Source organism: Hippoglossus stenolepis, chromosome 16 (assembly GCF_022539355.2).
Source record: "Hippoglossus stenolepis isolate QCI-W04-F060 chromosome 16, HSTE1.2, whole genome shotgun sequence".
In the NCBI taxonomy this organism is placed as follows: Eukaryota; Metazoa; Chordata; class Actinopteri; order Pleuronectiformes; family Pleuronectidae; genus Hippoglossus; species Hippoglossus stenolepis.
Genome location: NC_061498.1, coordinates 11,143,586 through 11,169,878, shown reverse-complemented (window position 1 = coordinate 11,169,878; position 26,293 = coordinate 11,143,586). Strand labels below are relative to the sequence as shown.

Here is a 26,293-nt window from a genome sequence, read left to right as displayed (position 1 = left end):
GAGTGATTCAGAAACTTCTCCACTGATGAGCAGATACAATGGAATGCATTTCCTCTGTGTGGACGACCACCATGTTGGTGAGATGGAGAAATGTATGGTGACCGAGAGGAGGAGGAGGAGGCGGAGGAGGAAGAGAGGGAGAAAAGGAGGAGCATGAGGGAGTTCTGGGGGATGGGGTGCCAGCTTTCACTGTTGAGCGCAGACATCTGGAAGCATTTTGGTCCGCACTTACACAGCGAGCGGCGCAGGCCCAACAGTTACATCACTCACAGCTCCTCACAATCCCCCACCCCCACTACAGACACACACACATAGACACACAGACACACAAACACAAAGAGCCAAATACATAACTGCACGTGCAAAGACAAACAACCAAACCCCTACCGTGAATAATTTGGGTGTGGGCATAAACTGGGCATTTGTACGGATATGATCAACAGTCCAAACACTTAAATATACAAAAGCACAAGCGCCTACACACATGCACACTTGCGCACACTTGCGCACACACACACAATCACACCCCCCTCCGGCCCCCGTAACCCAGTACGATTTCCTGCAAATTCCAAAGTCAGATCCCGGCTGGAACATTTCAGCCCGCCTGCCACGTCAGTTTGCCTCCACCATCCTACCTCTCCCGTTCTTTCTTTCTCTGCCTTTTCGCACAAGGCAACCGACTTAAAATGTACCGATTCCATTTTGGTGCCCGGCCACTCCGAGACCAAAGGACCGCAGCTCATCTTTAGCAGTAGTTTGTAGTTGTCTTTTTATGACGCAGAAGAATGGATATGACTGAGGCCTTACGAAGAAGTTCGAGCGGCGAGTAAGTAAATCCCAAATGCTTTCGATCATTGGAGGCAAATGTTCATGTTTAGTTAAGTCAGTCTTTTGAATTTATTGTAAGATTAAACGATCGGTTAAAAAAACGATCATCTGGTTTTCAGTCACGTAAACTTTATGCGCCAGTTTATGAACAGAATGTTTCTCTCCAAGTCCTTGAATAGAAGCTTTGAAATGTATATAAGATAAACAAACTGTAGAGCGGAGTTTGTGCTTATTTACTCAAGAGGAAACACAGTCCTACCTTGTCTAGATTTATTGACCTGAATCAGTTGAAAGTAATATTAGCTAATATTTTTTATATTGAGTTGTATTTAACACAATACATGTAATTTAATGAAATGCAGTGTTTCAACAGTATTGGTTCTAATTTAGCAGCCGTTTCCATGTATGTGACTTTCTTTGTATGTTTTTTGAATTTTTTCACTGAGTGAAACTGAGTAATGTTTGCTCTCTGTGCCCCTCTGTGTCCTAGGATGGCGACCTGCAGCTGCAATGACCTCAGGGTCCTTCCCCCCATCAGCCATCAGAGTCCTAACCCCCCCGCCTGCCCAGTGTTCAGACTACCTGTTCATCAGGCTACAGCTGAACAGTAGTCTGCACATTGGTTAGGCTGGGCTGGGACACACACGCCTTCAACCACAGAGATCGTCACTCTGGGATAGTTTATCTAAACATGGTATCGTAATATCTATGCATCCATGTGGAGCTGAGTCATCCCAGTTAGCCATTTGTCTCACCTCGTCGTCTTTGTACCAGGAAAGGGACTCAGCGGTCAGGACAAACCAGTACTCCTTGGAGCCTCCTTTCATGATGCTGATGTTGATGGTTAGCCAGCCTTTCCTGATCACCTGCACAGCGAGAAGAAGAAAGAGAAGGGTGGTAGGGAGAGTGGGGGCACCAGGAGGATGGAGGAAAACAGCTTTATCAATCAGGTTTATGCATTGGTGACATAATACTGTGATGTGACTAACACTAATAAAATCTTACCTCCTTACCTGCAAGGTCACATAATTTGTTTCTTTTTTTTTATCCTAATATCAATCATGTTTTGTCATGTTTAGATTTGTACTACAATGCAAATGATTGAAATTTAATGAATTAACATGGCGTGACTGTTACATGACGTTATTAATATGGCTAAATGTATTTTAAAAAGCATCAGATGGCTTAGTTGAAAACAGCGAAGAGGGCTGTAGTACTTGTGGAATTTCATTCATATTCCAGAAAAGGAATATTTAAATCAATCAAGAGGACCAGATGGTGTCCAGACGAGGCTAGCCCCAACACACAGTCAAACAAAGGTCGGTGGCGGAATGTTAGTGTCAACGGGTCAGTAAAAATCTAGTCTAAAATGATCAGGTTTAATGGGTTAACTGGACTCAAACAGGGGTTGAATTCTTGGATGAGTAAAATATGGGGTGAAGAGACAGTTAAAGACAGGTGTCAATTAGAAGAAAGGATTAAATTCAGAGGCCAGCAGTCACATAGTTAGTAGGGTCAATGCAATGACAGCAAAGTGAAAATTAGAAGTGGAGAGATGGAGAGGTACAAAATACATCACTGAGACTGAGAGGCCGGGTTAAGTGAATCACTCTAAGGAAAATACGACATGTATTTTAGAGGAGCCCTCTTCACAACTGTCTCTCAATTTTTCCAAATGGACTCTCGTTCATTTCGAGTACAAATGGGGAAACTATCTGTGAAAGTGTGCTCTCGTGTTAAGTAAAGCTAAGTGGAAATGTCACTTTCAAAGGCTGCTTTAGACCTCTCCCTCCTGAACTCCCTCTCCATCCAGCAGAGCTGGACCGAGTTATTGAGAAAAAAAAAGGTTCATAAGTTAAAAAGCGCCAACACAAACATGGGAAAGGAGGCAAGAGCACAGGAGCTAAACTGGTAGTTTGCCTTGGCGAGGACATTGCTTAAACTTCTCAGATAACAAGGAGTTTTAAATCCCATAGTCAAGTAAGTCAGAAATGTTATAACCAAGTTGACATTAACAGTGTCAGACATTCTTTTCATGGGATGCTTTTTTGTTTCAGGTAGATAACTGTAAATCTACTTATGTTAATTTGGTTTATTCAAAGATGTTAAATTACATCTGAGATAAAGACAAACATGCCTATTTAGATTTGTCTTGATAGAGAATTTTGATCAAATCATTGAAATACATCCCAAAGCCATGACACCATATAAATTATAAGAATTTTTGATCAGATCTGAATACAGAAATAATAAGTAGAGACATGGAGACAAGTGTTTTTTTTTAAATTTCGTATTAACATGCATTGAATCTAAAAAGTAAAAACACTAGAAATCAGAGATAGCTCAAAGAATCCTAAAGTTATGTGATTGTTGATTTGATTTGTGTGTTGTGTTCTCGCTACCCACTCCCTCCCCGTTTTGTTCCCAGTGATGTTTAGGATGATTCTCCTAAGGCAAACTATTGCGTCACCATGCATGAGGCAGCAGCAGAGGTGTAATACCAGAGACAAGTCAGAACTGAAGCCGCAGATGGTCGATGGTGGAAGATTTATCTCTCTGTGGTTCTCTTAGAAAAAACAGGAATGCTACGAAAGATATATTGTGGGGGAAATTCACATGTTGTTTAAAATATTGTTGTAATATGTTAGTAGCAGTGTACAATAAGAGACAATTACCGTCGTATCAAAATGAAACCGAGAATTACGAGATCAAATGTGATAGGTGTTACTTTAAATACAGTCCAAATTACTGGAAGCTAACCAAACATCAGTTTGATCAGTCCAAATTACTGGTAACTGATCAAACAACAGTTTGATTCATCTGGAGACTCTACCTTCTCCTCATGGCCCTCTCCCAGTCCGCCAAGCTGCGGAAGGGTAGAACAACTTATTATGGCGAAAGGTATTGACTCCTGTAATTGCAGGAGTCAACTGTTTATCCTGTTACCTCACAGCAGTCTGTCTTTGCCACCCTAACCATATTGGCTGACCTTTATGTGATGGCCTCAGTTCCTTTGCATGGCAAACCACTGCTGCCCCCGGGCAGGGTGTGGTTTAAATCTGTGTGGTACTTACCAGAATTTCACCCTGCAGTAATAGGAAGGGGAGGGGGAATTCAAGCAAAGGGGAGGGGAAGGGGCAGTATAAAATCAAAGCAAAAAGAAATGAGAGAGCAAGCAAGCAAAGATGATAGACAGATTAGAAATGGGGAGATGGAGAGAGAAAAGGGTGACAGGTGGAGGGTTGGAAGAAAAAGAGAAGGTGGGGAAATAGGAGGGTGGTAAGAATGGCAGGTTTGAGGGAGGAAACAGGAAATCCATAAGCCAACCAGAGAAAGACAGATGATAAGAGGCAGAAGGGAGATAAATAGAAAAGAGGGGGGGAGAGAGAGAGAGAGAGAGAGAGAGCAATAGAGTTACATGCTATTAGAATTATTTCAAGTATACCACAATTTGGTTATGTCATATTTGTAGCTCAGTCGATAGGTGCAGGGTCCATGCACATTTACAATACAAAAAGAGGCTTGTGGGTTAATGGGAAGGCAACAACACAATCCACATAGTCCTGTGATTAATTGTTGCTTCGCTGTAGAACATCATGCCTGGATCACATGCAAACAGCCATTAATAATAGACGTGGAAACAAATGCTTGTTTCAGAAAAAGCAGAGAAGCGAGGTCTCCTGTAAGTTCACTAAAGCACCCCCTCCCCACTAGCACTGCAACCTCTGATGCCGAACAGCAGTTTTATAATTGTGTTTCAAGATCTTACAAATACATATGAACACACATGTATCTAAATGTCAGTCTGAATTCAACAGTAAAGGAAAAGTACTCACTTTAACAATATTAGCTAAACAAGACTTGGTACAGTCAACAGTTTAAATAATGTACAGGGGAGTATCGTTAACAGATAGGTCAGGCCAGATTAAAGGCTTTGAGCTAAATCACTGCTGGAGTCAGTTATTTTCACATGGTTGATTAATCGGCTGGTAATGGGAGGCATCAGTCAGGGGAGATTAAATCTGAGATTGGTGAAAAGGCCAGAGCGGAGTGATGAAATGTACCTGGTTGGGTATGGCCCTCTTCTTGTTTGTGGCTGTGTTCCTCTGCTGGGCACTGTCATTACACATAGACGAAGAGAAAAGACAAGAAATATTGATGACACCACACAAAGGCTGCGTAACATATTCACTATCATTAGTCATGGTTTATACATTTTATAGTCTTTAGTCTGTAAATCCACTGTCTGGTTTTAGATAAGTGCAAAATAAAAGGTTTTGCATGTTTTTACTATTGCAGTGCCCTCTGTGAACATGCCTGTTTGCAATGGAGTGTTTACTTGGCCTGTGGTGATGCTGGTTGTAGCCTTCTTACTGAAACTGTAAAAGTGACCTGCAGTAATTGAGCCGTGACAAATAAAGATGCTGCTGGACTGAGTTTGCAGAACCGTGAAGCTGCTGCACAAAGATGTTCACCTGTTTATTAAGTTCTAAGTTCGGTAAAGCTCGACTATGCAGAACTCCGAACTGGAGAATCAGTCGCCTTTGGCATTGTCATGAACGTGCCCGTTGTCGTGATCGAGTCCCAGCCGCCACTGCTACAGAGTGTGGGTCTCCGGTTTATTCAATGTTTATTAATATTGAACGTATCACGTGTCCAAATCACATCAAACTAAAAACTGCACTTCCTGAGGTTCAATAAGATGAACTGTTCTCGAGATATGCGCGCTACATGGAGACAGACATTTCTCGCATTAGTAGACAGAATAAACTACAACACACATACATGAAGGTCAAGTGGACTGTAGGGGAATTTGGACAATACGGAGGCTCAAACGGTCTCTTTCAAACACACTGTACACACAACCCTACAATATTTCTGTCAGCCCACCTGTTGTTGATGTACCCTGGGGGGCTACCATCATCCAGCCTTCTGTAGTCAAGACTGAAAGTGACGTCATGAAAACTGTTAAACAGCCTGGGCTTACCTCACATTACAGCAATCCACGTGCCATGCAGCGGCTCGGTCATAAACCCTCACACACACACGCACACACACACACACGAGGGGTTTGCTTTTTTAATCAGTCAATGGCAAGACCCACGCAGAGCAGGGGAGCTCCACTCAACTACATGCTACTGCGACTGAATTCAAACAGGGACGAAACTGTATGGCGAAATAACAACAAGTGTGCAAATGAGTTTCCAGTAAACATTAGCACTGGTCTGTTGATTGGTACAGTAAACATTCCCTGTTGGGACAGTCAAACAGCCTGCAGCAGACAGGAAGTTTATCTGTCCAGCAATCTAGCATGCTTGATCGAGTTTGGAGGGGAAGTAGTGTTGTAGCATGCAGGGGTGGGGGTGTGTGCAACTAATGCAACCTTGATCCATCTCTTCTACAAGGAGACACATGCTCTGATGTGGCTGGATCGCTAATTTGCAAACATCCCACTGATGCACCGCAGCGTAAAAAATGTGGCTAATTATCAGCAACACTCTGATTCAGTACAGTGGTGATCAGTCTGTCAAATTTCTGACATGGCAGCTGGGTTCCACATGTATTGATCGCTGACAGATACAAGATTAAAGGGCTTTTCTTTCTAAATCTATGTCATCACAAGTGCACCTCAGACAACGATGTAGTTAATCGGGGTCAAGGTGCCGGTGCTGAGGCTTGGCTCAACGGCAACAAGCAGTAAGTTGGGAAAGAAAAGATGGGAGGGGGGGGACGTACTTCGCAAAGCCTATGAAGTCCTCATGGTTGGTGTTGATGTAGGACAGCTCAATGTCAATCAGCAGCAGAACCTTAATTAGAGGCAGAAAATCTCAATTAGGATGGTGAGGTCTCAATTAACAAACATCTTAGAGAAAGTCTCACATCTGATATTTCACACTTATGACCTGAACAAAAGTAACCATGACAGAGAGTAGGTCTAAAGCAAAATTTAAACATAGCCATACCAATTATCTTTCACCTAACTGGTGTCATTAGTGCTGCAAATTACAAATGTGGTGAAGCTGAGGATGTGATGTTACTCCAAGGTTTCTGTTCATTCAACAATATTCTATCTAGCGTCTCACCTGGTCTTTGGTCTTCCCTTCTCGTTCTCTGACGTGGGTGGTGACGATCCTTTCCGTCTCCTCTCTCAGTCTGGGGTAAGAATTGAGCTGAAAAGCAACACAACGCACAACTGCAGAACTAAACCGAGACACTGGCACAGACACACTTACATGTGAGCTGGAGCTTAGTGACACTTACCAAGAAGTAAGAGAAACAGGTGTGAGAAGTAAGAATAAGTAAAGAACAAAGGAAAAAGGAAAGAGATAGTCAAGTGACATTTCAATGCCACACACACACACACACACACACACACACACACACACACACACACACACACACACACACACACACACACACACACACACACACACACACACACACACACACACACACACTTTAAATACAAAGTGATAGTATGTTCTACAAGGTGGTAAGGTACATACCATCACCCAGGGATGACTTCATGGAAAAACAGAATCAATATGGTAGAGGTGCAAGTTTGCCAATGTCTGAATCATGATGTTTTTTTTACATTAAATACCAAAACATGATCAGATCGTATTCGAAACCAACCACGTCCATTTCCATGTCATCACTGGCTAATAGATAGGTTTTGGTAGTATTTCAGCTTTGTGAAGACTGGATGAGAAGGGAGAAGGGAGAAGTGAAAGAATGAGGTGAGGCCGAGGGTGGGACGGTGGCTGAGTTATTCGGTTCATGGTGTGCAGTTCCTTTCTCTGTCCACAAGATGACAGCGGAGCACTGTTGCTATGGAAACGCTTCCTTCAAGCGGCCACTTCTAGCACAGACAGGCTTTTAGTATCATCTCACCACCACCCTCATATCACTCCCTTGCAAAAAGCAGATAGCAGAATGCCAGGCAGACATGTGGGTCAGTGAGGGAGCAAAGCCAGGCGCCGCTTTGTTCCGACTGACGGAGCGGGCAGGAGGGAGTTGGGGCAGGGACAGAGGGAGGATGCAATGTGGAAGTGAGAAAAAAACAAATGCTTTAATGAATCGATGCTGATGTCTAACACAATGTGGGAGCTTACTGGTAAAAAAACAAACAATGAAGTTGTGCTCAAAACTTCAGACGTGATGTGTAAGTTGATGCTCAATCTGAATGGTATGGAGACTTCCAGAAGTGGGAAAGGATTTGGGACAGGAAGATACACACATTTGAACTGGTGGGCATGGATAGTGTAGTGGTAAAGGGTCTGATTTCACGGGGATGACATAAATATTTAGAGAGAAAAGTGATCCCTCGTCTTTCCATGCTATCGTCCCACAAGGTGTGTCCCTATTTACCTTAATGGCACACTTCATGACGAGTGCTGTGAGTTCGCACACCACAAGGTCCACACATTTGAGGCTGGGCTCTTTGAGTTTGAGGATCTGCTTTTTGACTATCGCCTCAAAAGCCAGGTCAGGGGTGAAGAGCCCCGTTCTGAAGGGTCATGGGGTAAGATTGCATTCGTTTGTGGTAGAGAGAGAGAGAGAGAGACAGGGAAGGATAGGTAGATATTAAGAAAAGAGAAAAAGAGGAGAGGCAGGAAGAAGAGAGGAAATAAAAAGAGAAAAGGTTTTGTTCAGTTAGTCATTTGTAGTTGTTGACAGACAAATCAAGCAGCGGAGAGGGACAAGCCACAGGTTTTTCACATCCTCATCAATGATTAGCCACTTCCTCTGAAGCTCAATACAGTAGAGGTTGACATCACCTCCAACCCTGGGCCAAATCATAGCTTACACCCGCACCCCTTCATGTGTTGCTGGCTATATGTACTGAGCGGTGAGACCTGCAGCTTGTCCAGAAGAGACCAGAGATGCTCAGACAGGTTGAGCCCCCGAAACATCTCATATCCACGACGACACGTCACCCGTCACAACACTCCACAACACGACAGCGCTGCCTGCACACAGGGCACACGGGGCTGGGCTGGGCTGAGGGCAAACTGCAAAGAACGTTTCTTTCTTTAAAACAGTAGAACTAAAGTGATTAGTAGAGACGCCGCAAGCAGCAGCCAGCTAATGTTCTCTGTCAGGATACCCTCTGCCGCACCCGCGGTTGCCCTTGCCCTATGTCTTGGCTGGGTCGGGAGATGCTGGACACCTGCAGTACCTTGTTGGTGCACTGCCTGAATGTGTTGATGAGCTCTTGAATGACCAGATCGATACATTTGAGACAGGGCGTTTTCAGCTTAACGATCTGCTTTTTCACGATGGCCTCAAACGCCAGGTCTGGAGTGAACAGCCCCGTTCTGAGGATTCACAGAGAGACAGAGGCACAGCGGCAGACAGATGGGACAGTTAATGGACATGTAGGCCAAAGAAAAAAAACAACAACAAACAAAAGGAAAATAAAAAAACAGATATACAGATGATTAGCTACTCAAAAAGACAAACAGGTGACTAAAGAGATTTGAGGTGATGCACAAAGGGAAAGAAAATTAATATAATGACAGCCACAACATGGGGAATAAAGATTAAGTGCCAAAGATGGCCAGGTGTGAAAGTAATTAAACGCACAGTCACAAATGAGACATGGCTGAGAGAACAGAATCAATGAGGAACACATGACAACAAAAAAAACGCAGTGGACACAGATAAATGTAACACAAAATGCTATAATAATTAAATGCTTCAGCAGACAGAAACAGAAAAGGAGTGGGTGGTGTTGCGGCGAGGAGATAAGGGGATTGGAAGAACAGTGAGCAGGACAGAGAAAATATTCACATACAGCAGAGCACACTGAATTGGTGCTTTTAATCTGACAGCAACTTTTGATGAAAATTCTTGAATTATAGTACAATAAAAGCTTTGATGGGGGAGAGGCAAAGAAGCTGGGTAGAGGAGTAATTCATGTCATAACAGAATACAGGCATCTATTGAGCTCTGTGTGTGTCTCCTGTGGAAGACAGGTGGGGTTTTTTTGTCTCCGCTCCACTTGCCTGACACCATGGACATTCTTGATTGCGTGACTGATTTCTCGCCTCAGCTCCTTCTCATCAAACACAATCTGAAGAACAGCGAGAAAAAAAAGGCAAATAATAACATTTAACAAAGTTTTAACCTGTGTGAAGACACCTACATCCAAAACACTATATCAATAATGCTCGACATTAACCTTGACGAGTTCAAATGGGAAGCGTTCGTGGAAGAGGCGGTTGATCTTGGCGCCGCCCGAAAGCTCATTGGTGTCCACCTGGTCCCCAGAGCCTTCAATGCACTTCTCGAAGTCCACACCAAACTGCTGCACCATCCTGATAAGGGAGAAGCACAAAAGGCATGAGGCCGTTGGGAAGAATCTACTCTCAGCTACAGCCTCCCTGAAAATCCACTGCAAAAAAAAGATATTCTTTATTATTTCAGCTTCATTTGTACAGTGATGTCTGACACGAGTGGTAAAATATTAATGTTAATTTGAGGTCGTCATTTTAAAGTAACTGATCTTATCTTGGCAGCATGTCCCTACACTCTGAAACGAATTTTGTGATGTCTGAGACAGCTCAGCTCAGTTTTATCCATTTATCTTGTAATTTCCCAACTTACTTTCAAATTTTTAATTGTATATATTGTTATAATCATATATTAATCAAATCTAATCAGCATGCTTTCGACGCCATTAATGTTAACATTACTTCTACACACACAATAAAGACACTTAAGTCAATTTTCTTATTTAGAGCAGGTCTAGACCATACCATACAAAATATACTACACAGTGAAATACAGCACACAATTATTCAACATTATTCTACACTGTAAAGACTCAGAGTCCAAACTTCTCTCACTCAGTTGCCCTGTGCAGTAGTTATCCAATGTTGCTGCAGCATTGTACTTCACTAACAAGCTTTTGACTGTAAAATGTTCACATAAACTGCATTTTTATGAGGATTTATGAGGAGTGATTCACTCACTGCAACAAGGCCTTGGTCTTGCGTGTCGGGTCATCAGGACGGAAGTTCTTGTACTCCTCCACCTCCTTCTCCAGGGAGAGGACCTGACTCTGCAGCTTACTGCGCAGACCAGGAAGGGTGTCTCTGATGTGGTTGGTCAATTGCTAGAGAGAAAAGGAAGTAATATTATTTCAGAGAATTAATGACACGGTTCGCAGGAATTTCATACTTTATGATTGAAAATTAAATAAAAACAGATAGTTGATAGTGAACCTGGTTGAGCATCTTTTGTAGATGTGGCGTGCCCATGCGCTCTGCTATATGTCTGTAGCCAGGGTGGGACAGGAAGAACTTCCTCTCTGCAGCCAGAGCCGCACGAATGTCCTTCTTCCCATCAATGTCTTTCTGACTGCGGTTCACCACACCGATATAGCCTGCACACAGCAACACAAATAGTCACTCTAGAGTCAGCGGTATAGCCTGCAAATGTGGAAGTATTAAAGCAAAAGAAAATAAAGTCACTCTCGTCTGAAACATCTGACACCTCAGTACTTCCACAACAGTCCTTGCCCCTTTGAAACATTTTGCAAACATTTAAAAAGACATAAAAAGTATAACACTGAGCTTTGGCTGTGCTGCCTGGTAATTGGTACTAGTTACCAATGACAATACTAAAATGTATTTTATCAGCCGCATCACACCCAGTCAATGGCTCACCAAGATAGCCTTTTATACATTTTCAAATATAAAATACTATTTGTACAAAAGCTTGTCAAATAATTAATGATTAATGATATTTACTGAGATATGTGCATCCATATTGGCCAACATTTTCTATTCAATATTTAATCAATAGTGATTGCATTGCTTACTTGCATTGGTTCAGAGATGTAACTAAACCTTGACTGAGTAACAAGATGATCATACTCTTGTTTTAAAGTTAATTGCACTTGTAAAGAGTGTCATCATGCACATATATTGTCAGGACTGGTCCCTACAGAGGTGGCTGCACAAGCGTCATTCTATGAATGCACATATGAGCCATGATCACACGTATGACTTTTTTTCCCCCCAAGCTGCAGTTTATAAAACACAGTTTCCCATTGTTGTTGTTCAAACGTATTATATAGTTCTCTTTCATGCTCACTTTTGTCAAGCACAAAGTCACAGAACAGCCCTGGAGTGGCTGACAGGCAAGCAGGTCATAGGCAGAGGTGGCTGAGAAAAAAGCGTGTGTGTACATGCCCTTAACCAACACCATTATTTGTGTTTGGGTCATTAATTGTCTTGTTTACTTTTCAAATAGTCTACATTCTAGAACACACAGTTTTATACAGCTGCCGGGCTCACGGTGTCACACGCACCCCGCCCGTCGATGGAGTGTTTTAATCCCTGAGTGTGTCTGTGTGTGGGTGTGTGCACGATCCTCACCTCGACGCAGTGGCAGCAGTTTATTTTCAAGGATGTCCTTTGCATCTGTCCCTTCATCCATCAGGTCCAGTTTTGTTAGCACACCAATAGTGCGCATACCTGCAGAAAGTATAAACAGTAAAAATGTGACTTCAGATAAATCGGTCAGGCTCTAACCAAATAACAATAGCAACAAATGAGAGGGAATTTACATAATAAGATGCAATGCTTCATGTATCTTTTCAGTTTCATTGGATAGCATTATTGAAAAGATGTTACAGTGTTGTTGTGTTTGTGGTCCTGCTCTCTGACCCCTTAACTACGAATACGCTACACACTTACCCTGTGGGTCCACCTCCTTGGAAATCTTTAGAGCGTCCGAGTTGGCCAGGTCAGTGTTGGCTGGGGTGACAGCCAGGATCAAACAACTCTCCTTGGTGATGAACTGCATCAACATATCCCTGATCTGATGCTCAATGTCTACGGGCTGGTCACCGACGGCAACCTTAGTCATTCCCGGAAGATCGATCAGGGTCAAGTTGAGCACTAAACCATGTAGAGAAAAGAGTAACAACATTTAGAAATGCAAGTAAGATGTTTCTTCATTTCCCAAACTAAAGAATACAGTATATCAGTCATTCAAGTAATGTGTTTCCATTTTCCTACAAAGCCTTTTATTGTCATTTAGCCATTGAAATTTGACACATCATTAACTTGATACAGCATTTGAATGGAAGCTCAGATAATGGTGGATGTGGGACAAATAAATGTTTGATAAATCAAGAGCGTTCTCAATGAGAGGCCAAACACAGCCTATTCATAGTCTTTTTTGTTTGTTCTTTTGAATGGCAGCTTGAGTTAAACAGAGTCCTGTGTTTTTTATCAACCTGTGAAATTCATTTTCCTTCTCAGTCATAAAAACATTGACAGACTTCTACACTATCAGGCTCCGTTTACAGCATTAATAGGCGTCTGTAGTGGGAGGAGAAGCTTTCATCTTTTGAACAAGTCACTTGAGCAGGCAGACCTTTGTTGTTGTGAAACTAAGTCTAAATGGACCATTCTGATTTGATACAAACCTTTTACCACTATGAGTAATATTATAGGAATATATACCTGCAGTATAAAGAGTATTTGCTGTATATTGTAACATGATAAATCTCAACATACATCATGAACAATGACTTTGAATAGGCCAACATGTCAACGTGATGTGATGTGCTTTAGAATAAGACCTGTGGTCATTACCGTTTGGGGAGTAGACTCTCAGGTTAATTGGGATGGTAGAGATGCCTTTGTTGGACCCTGTTATCCTTTCAGTCTCCGCCTCAATTTCCGACCGCACTTCATCGAAATCCACAAACTTCTTCCCTTTGCAGTGCAGAAATTCAGCATATTCTACACAAACAGGGACAGAGTGACACACAGGAATGGAGGGTGGGGGGAGGTGAGGAAAGGGAGAGAAAAAGAGAATATTAAATTAAAGAGAGGACGGTGGCAAATAGCAGGAAGGCTGCCTGGCTTGAGGCGCTGTGAAAGAGAGGGCATATACAGGGCAGTGATGAAAGGAGACAGGGAAGCGGCTGTGAACAGGACGGACACACTCACCTGCTTTATTGTTGACCAGCTGCAAAATAAGAGGTCTGCGTGTAACGATGCCTGATCCACGTGGAAGAAAGTCCCTAAGAGAGAGATATTGACAGAGGAAGAAAAATTAACATCACAATTGTTGGAAGTGAAAAGGATAAAAGAACAGAAATCTAAACAAAGTTAGGGCATGTTAAAAAAAAAAAAAGACAAAAAGACAGAGAAAAAAAAAGATGGAGAGAATGGTCAATTATTCATTACACTCAATGTCCATTTCTTCACAGCGTGCCCTCTGGTAAATTAATGGGCAGAGGGGAATTTCACGCCTCCAACTTGTCTCACAACAAATCAAATCTGACAGAGTCATTTTCTCTCATCATTAGAGCTTTGACGATCAATTCAGAAACACCCACTCATGCTGTTATGGGATAAATCCCCCCAAGATAGAATTCACACATGTAACATCTACCATAATTAACACTTCAGTTCACTTTTAATTATTGAACTTGAACAAGTCTCTCCTTAATGCTGAAACAGACGGTCATCACAATGATTTACCCAGGACTTTGATTCCCCACCTCCCCTTTCTAAACCACAGTTGGGTCCAATATTGAGTATTTTAATATTGGGTATCTGTTGATTCAGAGTTCAATCCCATTGTAAATTTATGTTGCATAAATGCACCGTGTGTTTGACACAGCACAGACTAGATTATCACACACGTCATATAATTTTAAGAGCTTCTTGATCCAAATACTGAAGGTCATGACTGAAAAAATATAAAGTCTATAAGCTTAAATAATTGATACGATGTGAACAAAAGTTTAGTTTGGAGAAAAATCTCTGACAAACCCTGACAGTGTCCTGCAAAGAGCCAGATTTAATTAAGACCCGTCATCAAATGACAGGCAACAGCGACCCTCAATGCTAATAATAATATAATGATGATTTTTGCTAATCAGTATAAACATCGGAGATTATCCAACCTGTGATTTAACTGGGATATGCATACATTTTTGGATTAACAGCTGAATGACCTAGTAAAGATTCATTTAACTCTTTTAGGGTGGATTTGCTGCATGTTTGGAATGATTTTGTGGTGGGTTATTTTTCAATGGATGATTTTGCTTCATGTGAAACAATTAATCTGCTTGATTTGCTGTGTATTTAAAGTACCGGCGAGGCTCATGGTTTAGGCTAGCCACTTTGTTAACCTAGGCTGTATCTATACAGGAGATATCGCCCATAATAATTACTTAACCACGATACACACAGGGCTCAGCCTTGACACCTTTTTGTTAGTCTCACAATCTTGACTACATACTTGAATCATGCCTCTGAACAAGATGTTTTGTATAATTATTATTATGACAGCAGGAAAAGTGGGTAAACAAGCAACGACAAATGGTATTGGTGCAACAGAGCATTACTGACACAGCAGCCTACAGGAACCAACTGGAATCACAACTGGTTTGTTTGTTGGTCCTATAGTGACATGGCACCTGAGGAATTTTTCACCACATGCTCAAAGTTGCTTAGTCAGTTCTTAGAAGCGAGTTCCCTGAGGGCTGACTCCTCCACCCAGTCATCGGCAATCCCCTCCCATTTCAGACAGCCCCTTTGCTGCTCTGCAAAAATGCTACATCTGGTGGTAATCAGCAGCCACAGTCCCAGAACAATCTTAGCAGGGCTGAGCATGTCACTAGCCCACATTCTCTTTTTCTTCCCAACCTCCAGACCTACAGGCCAGAGGAGACTATGGTGGTGCCATAGGACAAGAGAAAAAAGCGGTGCTGCCGTACTAACATACTGCCTGCTGTTTGAGGTCCTGTGGGGAAACAGTGGGGAAAATTCTGGATGTTTCTTGCATCAGCAAAAATCCACAGGTCTATGGTTCAGGGCCGCTGCTGTGTCATGCACATAGTGTGGAGCATGCAGGCAAAAACAAAGCCACTATAGGGTGAGGGAAGGGAGAGAGTAGTTAGACTAGATTTGGTAAGATGCTGCTCAGAGATCAGAGCGAGGATGGCCTCTTCAAAAAAAAAACTAATGTATTAATGCATCTCTCCAGTTACAGGTGACTCACTGGAAAACACGACTAGTCACAGATTCACAGCAATTTAGGGCCCACAAAGGTTTCATATATAAAAAAAAACAAGAAATTGTTAAAAAAGACAGAGTTGAACCTGTCGATCTTCATAGACTGAATTGGATCAATAGCAATGGCATATTGAAAAGAAGCAAGAGGCCAGGATTCCATTATTGATGCGCTGTAAATGATAGACGAGGCTGAGCAGATTGTGTATCGTTTCATGCATTATGGATGGCCGAGCAAAGAGCATCAGTCTGTGAGCCTCCCTCCATCCAACACAAGAGAAAGCAAAAGGAAGAGAGAGTAGAGCAGGGAGTGAACAAGAGAGCCAACTCCCCTCCCCCTGCCTGTCTGTCTCAACAGCCTCTGTCTATTACGAACAGGAAGAGCAACTCTGAGGAGCCCTAGCCCATAGCTGATCCTCCTTGAATCTATAGAGGCCTGACAGAGGTTTTTCAAACATGGAAACCAGTGTGTGAACCTCTGAGGTTATTGTGTGCTCTCACAGGAGGTTGTACAACACAAAAATTTGTTTGTGGTTAGGTGTGACATATCCCGTGGCTCAATGGTGCAGCAACCAACATATAATTATGGCTACCCGCATGATTCCAGCACCTTAGTCTGAAACTGTGGGTACCAAGAGGCATCACCCTGCAGCAAAGCCTCTCAGATCCAACTGCTTATTGGAAAATCCCTTCGCTCTCTGCCATCAGATGTTTGTAGTTCTTGCTCACAGGGATGTCCATGGTGCTGCACACACATCCAGACGTGAACACATTTCTGTTCAATTTCCTTCATATATCTATGTTGCCCATACAGAACAAAGTATGCTGCTACGAGAGGTAATTATACCAAGACATTTTGTACGCACATACGGTTTTAAACTATTATCTTTAAACTTATGACAAGTTTGTTCTCACACTTTAAAAAGTCCTAATTCCTCAGTACTGTATGGGCTACAGATCAGATAAAAACCTCCACCCAGGCCAGCTTGCAGAGCAAGATATGACGTCTCTCCTCTGGGACAATGACATCACAACACAGCACAGTTATCATGGAGACATGGGCCTGATAATAATTTCTTAACTGTGAGTTAATAATTAAGCTAAACATGGATTTAACCTTTGACAGTTGAATCCATGACGGACACGGAAATGCCTGAGTGAGACACCCTCCTACTATAATGTCCATTGAAATGCTGGAGATGTCGATGTGTGAAGACAGCAGGGGATCCCCCGCTGCATTCACCGCAAGTGAGTGGAGGGGTTGATGTTGCTTCCAACACGGGACAGACGGAAAAATGAAAAAACAAAAAGAAAACAAATATCTCCCGGTGAGAAAGCGGTGTCACACACACACGTGGAAGAACCTGATGAAGATGTCAAGAGAGTTTGTGGTGATAAGAGCTGATGATCAGACCAGCTTGCAACTGTGTGTTGGTATCCAGTAACAAACAGCAAGTAATCTCAATTCCATCGACATGCCAGCACAAAAAGTCAGGACTGTGACACAACAGAGACAGTAACCACACAGCAAGAATGGTCGACTACCCCTGCTTTCACTCCATCACAGGGAGGACATTAAAACTGAAACTCAATGTGATACATGGTGATGAGCAAACAGATTATAAAAATCAGACTATTTCCTAAAAGAGAGTGAAGCAGGTCCCCATCAGATCATGACATCAGCGTGGACTTCAGACAGGAGACGGAAAAGGAGAAGCATTTTATCTCTTTGTATCGTACAGTCCAAGGTCTGAAATGTGTCTCTTCCTGTGCAAAGTGGCTCTGTTTCTAGTGTCATTGGTGCCACATAAAGGAAAAGACAGGTTATTTTCATGCCTGGGGACACAGCGATGAAACCAACCTCTTACATAAATCAACTAATAGGAAAGAAAGAAAAAAAACACACACAAGGGAAACCATAGAGCAACCATTACTGACAGTAGCTCAGTGCTCCTGGTTGACGTCTGTTGTCACCACATAGAATTTGCAAATCAATTATCCTACAGCACTAAAGTCAGTGTGAGATAACATGCTTTGGGTGTTTGCAACTCCTGAGCTCAAACAAACCCTTAGATCAACAATTAGTCACCTCTACAAGAATGCCACTGCTGCTATAGCGATATGCAGCAACTCCCAAGTCCTTCCAGGTTGAAGTAAGACTTGACCTTAAAGCTATTTGACTTCTACTGTAGCACCTTAACGGCCCTCAAGTTCACTTGCCAGCGACAATGGGCATACAGAGAGCCTGCTCTACTTCGTATTGTGTTGGTAAAAAAAAAAAGGTGAACACTTAGATGTGCTACTCACATTACTCATGTGTTGTCATGCCACAGTGTTTGTGCAACTTTTCAGCAAATGGATGAGGAAGCGAAAGGCTAGCACAAGCAGTAAAACAGGTCACCATGAAATGCTTCATGGTAATTACAGTTGATATGTCAAGTGCTCTCACAGTGCAAAGTCCCACTCATCTGAATTAATGTGCATTAAGTGGAAGTCTAATCTGTGTGTGTGTGTGCGTGTGTGTGTGTGTGTGTGTGTGTGTGTGTGTGTGTGTGTGTGTGTGTGTGTGTGTGTGTGTGTGTGTGTGTGTGTGTGTGTGTGTGTGTGTGTGTGTGTGTGTGTTCATGCCTAACAACAGTTATGACATGCTCTAGCCTGTGTGTTTATAACGAAAGGCCTGTCTGCACGCCGTCTTAACCGCCAATGTACTTCCTCTTCTCTACCGGCTGGCCTGTATGAAAATTGTTCGACCCTCTGTGGGTTGGGTTACACACACACACACCCACACACACACACACAGAGTGTCTCTCAATGGGGTGGAATCCTGCTAAACAAGCTCCTTTAGAGCGAGTTTGTTTTGTTTCTTTATCTGCAGGGTGATCTCATTCACTGCTGATGTGGGAGAAGGCAACAGGACCAGCCTGTTGAGGAGCACTGTCGCTTAACCTTCACACCACAGACACAAGAGAGAGGTGTTTCCGTAATTTCTAAAAAGAAAAAAGAAAAAAAAAAAGCAACAACAGAGCAAAAAAAGGAAGCCGATTAAGGAAGTGGTGTCTGCTACAGATGTGAACTTTACACTTTACGAGCGACTGTGTGCTTTGAGGCGGTGCATTACATAAAGTGCACTGGAACTACACTCGGCTGCAAAACTCCACCTGAAAGAAAGACGGTGACTCGCTCCGCTTCCAACGCTTTACATAACAAATTTGTACTCCCACATGCACAACATTAAGCATGCTGATCAAACAACGAAAATCTCATGTGAGTCAACGTAGAGCAAATAACAATTACTGGTGTATATAAATGCTGGAGGGCTTTCTGGGTGTGGCCTGGAATTATAAATAGAGCAAAAGGATAAAGTTTCCATTCAGAACAAAAGGCATAAAACAAATTGTCCGATGGCAAAACAAGATAATCTGTGTGGTGATTTAATAAAAATAAAAGTATGACAATGTGCACGAATCTTATTTGGTGTCATTCTAATAAAGTTAGTTAGTTTGTCATGGTCAAAGTGAGTGGGTGAAATGAGGTGAGCAATAGATTATATAGTCACAGTGTTAATGGTAATAATGTAAAGCGATAACAGTGATCAGTCACTTTGGGGAAAGGGTAGAGTCCATTTCTACTATTATCATTCACAAATATTTAACTTTTTTACCGTTTGAAGTCAAAACGAAACCTCATACAAAATATGTCCTCAATTGTATTATGGTTCACTGCTGTGCCACGTAAAGGGCGTATCTACCTACGTCAGGTTGTTTAACCTGTAACCACCAAGGCAGCTTTACGACAAGTGCGTAAATTGACATTGACGTTACGTACTGATTTCGGATAAATAACGCAAGTTTAGCTTTGTGGCATTTGACATTTCCTCATCTTTCGTACCAGCTGCTCGTTCAGAAACACGTTGAGAACAACACACCGAGAGAACTAAACACACCGAGAGATAATTGCAGAGCTTTTACTCCATTAGCGTAACTCACCTGCCGACGAAATTTTCCAGGACAGAGCTTTTCCCGGCGCTCTGTCCGCCGACCACCGCGATCTGGGGAAGGTCTAAATTGCAGCTCTGGCCAATGGAGCTGAACGCGTCCTGGAGCTTGTTGATGAGGGGAATCAGGTCTTCCATGCCCCGGTTCCCCATGGCGTCGTTAGCTCAAAGAGAGAGTCCCCCTCCACTTCAAACACCAGACCAAAGGCAGACCAGAGGCTAACGCTAGCCGCGCTAACTCGCTGAGGTAACGTTAGCTTAGCCGCACTGAGCTCTCGGGTTACTCTCTTCAGTTCCGCCGCCTCCCAACGGCTCGGGCTCTTCCTCCCTCTCGAACAGTTGGGTCCTCGGCGGTAACACGGTTCACCCTAGAATCATTTCGTGCTCTTGTTTGAACTGCGCTAACGGCCAGTCAGCCGAGACGGACGGAAAAGTCGCAAAACAAAACTTCCTCCACACAAACACCATCCGGTCAGAAGGAGACGACATCCGATGGAAGCCGGTGAGTGTAGTCCCGCCTCTTGTCTGCGAAAACATCCAGCTCATTGGCTAATTTTCTTGCCTCTCATTAAACAAGCCTTCTGATTGGCTTACTAAAAGGCGTGCGCCGCACTGTGATCAAAATTGCTGATTCCGGATTGGTCAGCACGGCTGTCAACCGGCGGCGGCCCCGCGTCACGTGCCCGCAGCAATATGGCCGCGACCGTGGAGCGTGGAGCTGCAGCGACCGCTTCAGAAAAGCAGATGTCCGCGAAGAAAGCGCTGTCCGCGGCCTCTCCGCTCACTCTGCGGATCGTCGCGGAGTGCTCGGTGACTAAAGCCAGAGCCTGCGAGCTCATACTGCCGCACAGCGCCGTCAGCACCCCGGTGTTCATGCCTGTCGGGACCCAGGGGACTCTGAAGGGAATCACCGTGGATCAGCTGGACGGTCTGGGATGCCGGATCTGTCTTGGGAACACGTATCACCTGGGCATGAGACCGGTAGGTTTCACCATAACAACAATAATAAGCTGTCGAATTTATTATGAGTTGTTGTCTTTTATTCATGGCTGCACCAGTTTATACCAACTTTCTTTACTAAACATGTTTTTCTTCCATCTCTTCTGCACACAGGGGCCTGATTTGATCGAGAAAGCCAATGGTTTACATGGGTTCATGAACTGGGACAGAAATCTGTTAACTGTGAGCGTCTTTCCTAAATAAATCAACCACAGATGATAAAGAGTTGAACACACAGGTAAAAGGGATACTGTTGTGCTTTAATCCTGTGTTGCTTTCCCCCTCCTCTTACAGGACAGTGGAGGCTTCCAGATGGTGTCGCTTGTTGAACTCTCAGAGGTCACAGAGGAAGGAGTCAAGTTCAAGTCCCCCTACGACGGCAAAGAGATCCTCCTCAGTCCTGAGAAGTCCATCAGCATACAGAACAGTCTGGGTCCGTACAGAGTAACATAACTTGTTAACAGTGTTGAGTGATAAAATCTTTCCCTCTGTTTCCCAGCAGCTAACAGTCAGTCTCTCCATCTGTCTCTGTGTTTGTTTTCCAGGGTCAGACATCATGATGCAGCTGGACGACGTGGTCAGCAGTACAGTGACGGGACCGCGGGTGGAGGAGGCCATGCACAGATCCATTCGCTGGCTGGACCGATGCATAGCAGCTAATAAGAATCCAGATAAACAGAACCTGTTTGCCATCATACAGGGAGGGCTGAACGTAGAGCTGCGCAAAGCTTGTCTAGATGGTAAAACATCCTGCACTGCAGTGATCCTTTTTCCACTTCTGATCACCTACCTCTGGTATCGACACGCATCCTGGATAGGTGGATCATATCTGGATATAGCTTCAAACATATTTAAATGTCTTTAAAGTACAGTTTTTTAAAATAGCTTGTAACATAGCAACATTAACTACAAATTTGACATGACACGTTTAGCCACAGCTGGTCAGCAGCTTGGATTGTAAAAACCTTGTTCAAAGTGTCAGGACGTGAAGTGGAATCAAGTAATACAAAAATAGTTACTGTCAGAGGCATGATTATTGTCTAAACAATAATCACAACAGGGGAACATTTCCGGAACATTCAGGCGAGGGGTGGCACTTGATTAGAGCATTGAAGAGACAGGACATAACCCATACATTCGGCTGCAGAAAGCACAATGTCAATGTCTTTTTCATCCTGAGATATTTGTATTATTCTGGTTCCGCATCCGTCACATGTCAGAAACGTCATCAACTCGCTTCACTGTGAATTTTTCAAAATTTTCTCCTACTGTATTTTCACATGGGCTCACTCAAACTGAGCATTTTACACAGGAGCTGGTCGGAAAGTGTCCGGAGCAACTGACTCGTTCTCACATACAGCCCCTCTACAAAATTTCAGGAAAATGTAATGGGCTTGTCAGACACTGATGATATTGGCTCAAACTTGTACTTAAGACATTATTATCTTCTTCCTTTTAGAAATGACTCAACGTGATGTTCCTGGTTTTGCCATCGGAGGTCTGAGCGGAGGAGAGGAGAAGGATGACTTCTGGCGCATGGTCACGCTGAGCACTGACCACCTGCCACGAGAAAAGCCTCGATACCTCATGGGTGTGGGGTACGTTTGCCACTGTGCTGTAAGATTCCTCATGATAACTGTGTTTTTATTGTTTCTGATGTTGTTTATTGACATAAGAACTTGCGTTACCCACATGCTGCAGGTATGCTGTGGACTTGGTTGTGTGTGTCGCTCTGGGATGTGATATGTTCGACTGCGTTTTCCCCACCCGCACTGCAGTAAGCTCCCTTCGCCTCAGTCATTATTCACTCATGTCACATAGCAGCTATAATTCCATATCGAGAGCTGTGTTTCAGACAAGTGTGTCTCTTTCCCGCAGAGGTTCGGCTCTGCCTTGGTGCCTTGGGGATCTCTCCAGGTAAAACATAAGCAGTATGCTAAGGACTTCCAGCCCATAGACCCAGACTGCCAGTGTCCCACCTGCAAGAGGTAAGCTGAGAACAAGCAGCAGCTCATTGTGTCGGAGTGAAGCTTTGGCTCACACGATGCGTCTTGTAGGTTGCTCCTCTTCGGTTTTTCGAAACATTCTCAGAATTAGATGTTTATAAAGCACCGTAGTACCTAAGATGACTTAATTTAGATTTGCTTGACCAAAACTGAATTACTTCTAAACAAGAGATGCTTTGGTGATTTAAGATGACCATAGTCTATAATTCAATCTCATAATTTGTTTATAAATGTATGGTTTATTAATACTTTGAATAATAACTTTGATCTCACATGGCTGAAAATGTTATGTCAACTCATAAAGAGTGTTGTGAGAGAAGGGTGCTCTGAATATGTGGTTCAATGATTTCACGATGATCACTCGATGAAAGGTGTAAATGATGTACCTGTTTTCTGTTTCAGACATACTCGAGCTTACCTGCATGCTCTGTTTAAGAGTGACACTGCAGCCATGCATCACATCACCATTCATAACATTGCCTACCAGGTAAGTGCTCTGTGTATTTTAGCAGAAAAGTTAATATCACTGCATGACTCCAATGGGGAAAAAAAAAAAATCCTTTCCCCTCTAAATCTAACTGGAACAAAATAGTTTCCCTCCGTGAAGTCCCCGCCACAGACACCAGTCTCATGAACAGAGTTGTTAACCAGCTCCAATGGTTATTTTAAGCCTGTTACACTGTGCTTCATTCTAACCTCACTTATCGTCCTGCTTTGTGTTCTTGGACTCCTCTCCGCTGGACGCCCACTTCCAGGCAGAGCAGCCACAGTAATCATTTTTAGAGCATTTATTAAACTTTGAACTGATGAATATTTAAACTCTTTGAAAACAAATTTGTAACCCTCTCCAGCTTTATGCAAATCAAAAATTCTCGATTATTAGTCATCTGCGATCTCGGTTTAGTGAGGCCGGTTTGATGCTTCTTGTGCAGAGGAAAATATATATATATTTTTTAAATGTTGGATCACTTTCCCTTTCCTATGCATTTCAACAGTTTTAAGCATTTAAAATAGGGAATTTAAAGTCTGAAACTTTTTTAAATATTGTTCTACTTTTATATTTTTTATTAATTTACTTCAAATTAGCACTGTATTGTTCTTTAAAGTTTTCCTTATTTGTGTTAAAACAGCTGATGTATCTGAAATACACTGCACCTACTGCATTAAGTGTGTTTCATCAGTTCATTAGGGTTCCTTTGTGTCCCACATAGCAACCAAATGTGCTTCATAATGTGTTTCCAAGACTTATTTCTCTGTCTTTTCCTCATTCACGGCAATTAAATCACTCAGTGCTCTCTGTGCGCCACAGAAACGGCACAGATGCGCTTTGCTGCTCTGAAATTATCAAAACAAATCTCATCTTGTGACAGATTGGTTCCAAAATACAAAGTACCCATCTGTTTTCTCATTGAAACTGCTCTGGCAGGGTGACTTTGGGGATCTCCTTGTTGTCCTGTTGGGCTGTCATTCTACTTTTATTCAAAGTTACGTCACCCTAAAATGTTCCCGTCCTACAAAGTGGCATCAGAACATGATGCTGTCAGGACCTGTTGCTGACCCGTACATGGCTCAATAATGACGTGTCCTCAAATATTTCTCTTTGCAGCTCAACCTGATGCGCTCTGTGAGACAGAGCATCGTGGAGGGCCGCTTCCCCGACTTCATACGGACGTTCATGAGGCGACTGTTTCCGTCTCCTGACCAGTACCCTGGCTGGGCTGTGGACGCTCTCGCCTCCGTCAATGTTACGCTGGAATAAAACCACCGTACTCTAAATGGAGATAAATGTCAAACAGAGACTGGAAGATTGTACATATTTTAAATTACATTTTTTATGGATGACTGTTTTCTACTCATTGTTTATTCTTTGTGCCAGCTCAGCTGCTTTGTTGGCAGTGAGGAAAATTGCTTGTGATCTGACGGAATAAAAGCCTGATTGACTTTCACGACAAGCGTCTTCATGTAGCCCCACAGATTGTCCTCAGAGTACACATTATGAAAATGTGACACTGTATGGGGTCTAAATGAGGTTTGAGAAACACAAACTATCTCCTCTGATATGCTCCAACAGTTTTTGTTGTTACCATGGCTACAAAGCAAGGCCCGCCCACTTGAAATTACATGTTTTGCCTGCCTGTCAACCCTCTTTTGTATTATGTTTTTTTTTTTTTTGTGGCTGAGCGAATTACAGAAGTAGTTCATTCTCTCTAAATGCACATGATCAATAAATGCATAGGTGCTCTTTTACACACTGACTGGCAGCGCAGCAGCAATGATCAGTTAAATGAACATCAAGGCTCAGTTTGGGAGTGTGTGCTTGTCATGATGACCACCAGGGGGCAAAATAGACAAAACAAGTGACAGTAAAACTGAGGGATATGCAAGTTTTTTTTAAATAGATTACAAAGTAAAAATAACATGTGATAACAGATCAGGAACATGAGCTGAAATGTACAACAGCACCAAAACACTGAACTGCAAAAAAAATGAATCACAGTGCCTGAGCATTTTTCTGAATGGTGTCAAATCATCCATTGTTTTTCCTCACGGGTTCAACAGGCCATAATCATATTTGACACTCTGGGTGGAGGTTTTGTTTGCAGTTTACAGAGGTGCTGGTTTATCAGGGGGCTTCTCTGTGTGCGATTAATATTAATAATGGGGAGGTTAATTTGAATAACACCTGTTGTCTGTGGCTCCGAGTCAACAGTCCTCTCAAGCACCACATTTGAATTTCATTAATGCCGCTGTTATGACCACAGGCTCCAAGATTAAACCTGCAACATGTACCGAGTGGCAGGCAAACCAATATCCAGCACAGCACAACATGTGTGGGGAGCAAAAAAAAGAAAAGAGATGATGGGTCTGGTGCATAATGAGGGTAGTTTCAAGTGGATCTGCCCTTAATTACAAGTGTCTATTGTTTAGTTACAATATGAGCAAAGTAAAATATTCATAAGGGGGATTTTCGTTTGATAATACTGAATTTTAATAATAGACATTCACTGGGAATTCTAGTTTTGAATGTGATGATTGTTTCATAAATGCGTTATAGGATTTTGTTTGTGAGGAGGGTGTTTTCCTCGTAGAACATCTTCAGCTTGAGTGTTTCGATTATATTTAGCATATATGTGCTCAGCGAGAGGAGAACAGCACTCAAGAGATCAGTTGCCAAGCCGTGCAAAATCGTGTTAAGTGTTTGGGAAAATGAATAAGCACGACCACAAATACTTGCACTAAATAAATCGGATGTGTCCTCATAGCCTGAATGTTTCAGCAAGCCAATTACCAGCATTTATACAGAGCGTGCTTCTTTTAAACTGAATCCGGAACAGAATCCCAGATCTAATGAGGAAACAGCTCTCTGTGCGCAGTAATAATAATTATAGATGCGCTCAGCTCTCCACAGAAGT

At 42.8% G+C, this 26,293-nt stretch overlaps 2 protein-coding genes and 1 long non-coding RNA gene across 7 annotated transcripts in view; 2 read left to right on the top strand and 1 right to left on the bottom strand.

Moving 5' to 3' along the window:
- dnm2a (dynamin 2a) overlaps positions 1-20,344 on the bottom strand; it is a 28,673-nt gene extending 8,329 nt beyond the window's left edge. The window contains exons 1-16 of one of the 5 annotated variants that reach the window (XM_047343732.1): positions 19,868-20,344; positions 13,806-13,879; positions 13,446-13,595; positions 12,540-12,743; positions 12,219-12,317; positions 11,061-11,221; positions 10,809-10,951; positions 10,016-10,151; positions 9,840-9,907; positions 9,011-9,149; positions 6,912-6,998; positions 6,565-6,635; positions 5,719-5,772; positions 4,893-4,944; positions 3,903-3,914; positions 1,584-1,694 (exon numbers count right to left, since the gene is read on the bottom strand). In XM_047343732.1, the coding sequence (XP_047199688.1) occupies positions 1,584-1,694; positions 3,903-3,914; positions 4,893-4,944; positions 5,719-5,772; positions 6,565-6,635; positions 6,912-6,998; positions 9,011-9,149; positions 9,840-9,907; positions 10,016-10,151; positions 10,809-10,951; positions 11,061-11,221; positions 12,219-12,317; positions 12,540-12,743; positions 13,446-13,595; positions 13,806-13,879; positions 19,868-20,028 (1,722 nt within the window). In that variant the 5' untranslated portion in view covers positions 20,029-20,344. The remainder of the gene's footprint in view (positions 1-1,583; positions 1,695-3,902; positions 3,915-4,892; positions 4,945-5,718; positions 5,773-6,564; positions 6,636-6,911; positions 6,999-9,010; positions 9,150-9,839; positions 9,908-10,015; positions 10,152-10,808; positions 10,952-11,060; positions 11,222-12,218; positions 12,318-12,539; positions 12,744-13,445; positions 13,596-13,805; positions 13,880-19,867) is intronic. The other 4 variants (XM_047343730.1, XM_047343731.1, XM_047343733.1 and 1 more) reach the window with 4 other exon arrangements.
- Positions 580-1,857, top strand: LOC118122975. Its single transcript, XR_004698540.1, has 2 exons — positions 580-826; positions 1,319-1,857. It is a non-coding gene; the product is annotated as an uncharacterized LOC118122975 (long non-coding RNA).
- Positions 20,345-20,367: 23 nt separating the features above from the next.
- Positions 20,368-24,826, top strand: qtrt1 (queuine tRNA-ribosyltransferase 1). Its single transcript, XM_035179957.1, has 9 exons — positions 20,368-20,856; positions 20,989-21,057; positions 21,169-21,307; positions 21,420-21,614; positions 22,334-22,472; positions 22,576-22,651; positions 22,753-22,862; positions 23,283-23,367; positions 24,487-24,826. Exons 1-9 carry the CDS (start codon positions 20,569-20,571, stop codon positions 24,637-24,639), a joined length of 1,254 nt encoding a protein of 417 aa, XP_035035848.1. The 5' UTR covers positions 20,368-20,568; the 3' UTR covers positions 24,640-24,826.
- The last annotated feature ends 1,467 nt before the right edge of the window (positions 24,827-26,293 follow it).